The 3,594-nt window shown below is 43.5% G+C and overlaps 1 protein-coding gene across 2 annotated transcripts in view; it reads right to left on the reverse strand.

Moving 5' to 3' along the window:
* Window positions 1-373: 373 nt before the first annotated feature.
* FRMPD4 (FERM and PDZ domain containing 4) overlaps window positions 374-3,594 on the reverse strand; it is a 556,500-nt gene continuing 553,279 nt past the window's right edge. Inside the window, exon 17 of one of the 2 annotated variants that reach the window (XM_007455060.1) lies at window positions 374-2,244. In XM_007455060.1, coding sequence (XP_007455122.1) covers window positions 2,240-2,244 — 5 coding nt within the window. In that variant the 3' untranslated portion in view covers window positions 374-2,239. The remainder of the gene's footprint in view (window positions 2,245-3,594) is intronic. The other variant, XM_007455059.1, reaches the window with a different exon arrangement.

The raw sequence follows: 3,594 nt of genomic DNA on the forward strand, positions 1-3,594 counted from the left end.
TTATAATTTTGCAAATACTGTACTAAATGTTCTGTCACCCTGAAGGGAATTCTAGAGAGATGGTGTCTTTGGTTTGTATATTTTGACACTGAGTCAAAGCAGATCTCTCTTTTCATCAAACAATTTAATTTTGGTATTATTAACTCCTTTCCTTGTGTGCAATTAGATAGTCCCTAAGTAGGTATTACCCGGGAACCTGCCCATCATTCCCTCTGTTCTTCTATTTGGGAAGTATTTTAATTCTAGAAACATCATGAAGAGCATTTGTGTTGACACAATAGAATCCACTCCCACCCCATTTCTAGCCCAAATGGCGTAAGCCAAAATGAAATATGTAGGATTCCTGGAAAAAAGCATCAGATAACCAAACACTATGAGCAAAAAATTAATTTATTATATATATTCTCTAATAATTCATAATAGCTTTTTGAATTTTAAACGTCTTTTTGCTATTTCCAATGCTTAAAAATCATAGTTTTAAAACATAAGTACTGTTTTATATACATTGTGATTTTTCTTTTCTTTTCTTTTCTTTTTTACTTCTAAATATGAATGATATGGTCTCCAAGTATCCACTTGGAAGGAAAGGGGATAGGATTCATTGTTTTGCTCCAACACAGCAGAATTTAAAGTTTCACATCACATACCTGGAGTTTCGACTATATGAAAAATAGCCAAATATCACCGCTTTCTTGTATATTTCTTCTACATGTATATATATGTATAATATAAACAGAATACATCTGGATTAGTACTTTTCAACTTTTCATCAGTGTGACTTCTATCTCCTATTTCATATAAAATAACAAAATATACAGAGAGAAGAAAGGAGACATCTGTTCATCGTACACATAAAGTAAATAAAAGTTCATGTATGGCTTCGCAAAGGTAGATTATGACGTGACTTTCATACTTTATTTATTTAAAAGCATCTTGAGAGAACGTGTTAGTGTGCTTACGAGAGCGGCCATGGTGGTTGAATGTCGCATTGAGAGTCCAACGTTGGGATCCCCAGTGGGCTTTCCAGTGGCTGCCTCGGCAGCTTTCAGGAGACAGATGTAGTTTATGACCACTTCATCGATCTTCGCTACAATTTCCTGCCGCTGTGTTTCTGAGTTCACAACTTTAACTAATCGCATGCAGGCTTCTGTTAGGCAACAGAGCACTTGAAAGCTGGAAGTCATAGCTAGGAGCATCTCCTCTGGACTTTTCTCGGCCATTGCCATTTTCCTGCAGGCACTCCCCAACTGTCTGGACTCAATGGATAACAGCTGCTTGTACTGAGAAAGTGTTAGGTCATATGCTTCAAGGCGTGACTCCCCTTTCTTCCCCTTGGTTTCCCTGACAAGGCAGAGCAGCTCATTGGCATCATTTTGGGCTGCGAGGAACCCATCGGGCATTGCATATGTGCTCTCCTTAAGGGCATTTATCCTTGCAATCCGGGCATCAAAAGCCAGGCTGCTGAAGTCCACATCATCTGGGCCACTCATGTCTTCGGCCCAGACCTTCAGAACTGAACCTCTGGACAGCTCCCCTCCTTGCTTCTGAATTCCGACAGCCAGGGGTGGGCTGCTTGGGTCTGGCGTGGCTTGAGTCATCTGTGGTCGAAAGAGGCAAGAGACGTGGTGATCGACCTCTCCCTGCTCTTCGTCCTCATCACCATCTTCATCCTGCCCTCGGTTCAGGAAGCAGTAGCTGAAAGGTCCCCGGCATCTCCAATTGCTGCCTTCCAGCTTCCGCAAGGGCAATGTCCTATACAGCTTTGAGTTTTTGTGAGCCGCTGGGGGCCTTCTGTGAACTTTCCCCTCAGAGCTAAAGTGCATCGAGCTTTGGGAAAAACTTTTGGTGAGCTTCTTCCCTAGGGGGAGTTCTGCGCGCCTTTCTGAACTGGCCTCCTGTGCTTCTGTGATACCTGGACACTTTAAGCTGACTGCACCTTTGCTTCTCTCCCGGAAGGTCTCCAAACTTACAGATCCCGAGAGGATACTGCTGCTACGTCTCAGAGCCCCCTGGCTGGGGGTTGTCCTGAGGCTCCCCCCTCGCAGATCCAGTGGCCACCAGCTCACAGCCTCTCCGTTGGCCTGGTTTGCTTGGGAGAAATCAGTAGGGTCTTGATTTGGAATTGGCACCTTTGATTCCGAGTGAATGTTTGATGGTAGCAGGGTGGGATCAGCTTTAGGATGTTGAGGCCAAGCTGAAGGCATGCCTCCTCGTCTCTCCTTCCCAGGCTCTGTCAAAGCTACACTAGGGGTAGTAGGAAAACAGAGAGAACCATTAAGCACCTCATGGGTGGTCATTTTTACTAAATCTCTATGCGATGTCTGTCATCTCCCAAGGATGTACTCGAGAAGAGCTGCCATCTGCCGGGGTCGACCTGCTTTCCAAAGACGGCCTCCTGAAATCTTTTAATAGATTTCAATTTTAATATATTCTAAGAAATACTAGAATCTCTTATTCCTGAAACTACTGATTCATTTGGCATTGTCTAGAAATCACAAATATTTTGAGGGAGACAGTGGAATTTTATGAATTGCCTTGTTCCCGATATTTATCTATTAAAGCTTAGACACATAATGAGCAAACACACGTCTTACACATAGATTATTCAAACATATTTATGACATTTAAGTTCCATTTCAAGGAGTTGGGTTAATCCTGGCATCGGTTACCTTCCTAAAAAGAAGTGGCCTAATTTAATTAATGCAAATTAGGTATCTTGGCCTTTTAAAGAGGACCCCATGAGGTTCTCCTGGTACAGGGTTTGAAGTTGAGACACTGGGAAAGTCCCAGAAAAGTTGTCATGTGGGGACAATGGCCTCCACCTCACAGAATTTTTGTGAGAAGCAAGAGGAATAGGTTAGGTGAAAGCTCTTTGTAAACTGCAAAGTGTCCTTTAATGAGTTTAGAGGTAAAGATGCTAGCTGGGAGATGAGTTTAGTAACATTCATAGTTGGGTTTCCCAAGGCAGGTGAAGCCAGTGGTGAGTTTTGAGACAGGAGATAATCTTAAAACGGTGGGAATGGAAATTAACCAATATAAGGTCTCACTAACATCTACTGACCTATGTGGAAAAGACACTGCTGAGGATATAATTTGAAATTGCAAAGTATGAAATAGTGTCTGCTTTTGCCACACGATGGCCGGCCAAGTGGATCTCGGAGACGGATAGGTGCCCACTGGGTGGCAGAATGGTGAAGGCAGGCACAGAAGGTGGCTGTGTTCGTGTTTCTACCTGGCGTCTCTATTTCATTATTTGGGGGAAAATAAAGCAGCTCATCGTGCATCCCCCCCCCACCCCAAACCTTTTAGACACTGCGGTAGGCCAGCTACTTCAGAGTCCTCGTCTAGGAGAGTCTTACAGAGTAGGGAGGGCTCTGGAAGCACTGCTGAGAGGCAAAGGATCTTCCCCAATCTCTCCCGCCTCCCAGATCCCCTGCTCTGTCTTCCTTCCTTGCCTCCCAAAAAGGAAATGGCAAAATGAGAAATTCGACGTCTTGAGAAGGAAATCAAACTTTTGCGATTCTAGGCAATACGATCTTATAACTAAAAGTTGCACTGGGCGCTGCTAAAAGTCTACATTTAGAATTTAGGGAA

The sequence above is a fragment of the Lipotes vexillifer genome, unplaced genomic scaffold (genome assembly GCF_000442215.2).
Source record: "Lipotes vexillifer unplaced genomic scaffold, Lipotes_vexillifer_v1.1 scaffold431, whole genome shotgun sequence".
NCBI lineage: Eukaryota > Metazoa > Chordata > Mammalia > Artiodactyla > Lipotidae > Lipotes > Lipotes vexillifer.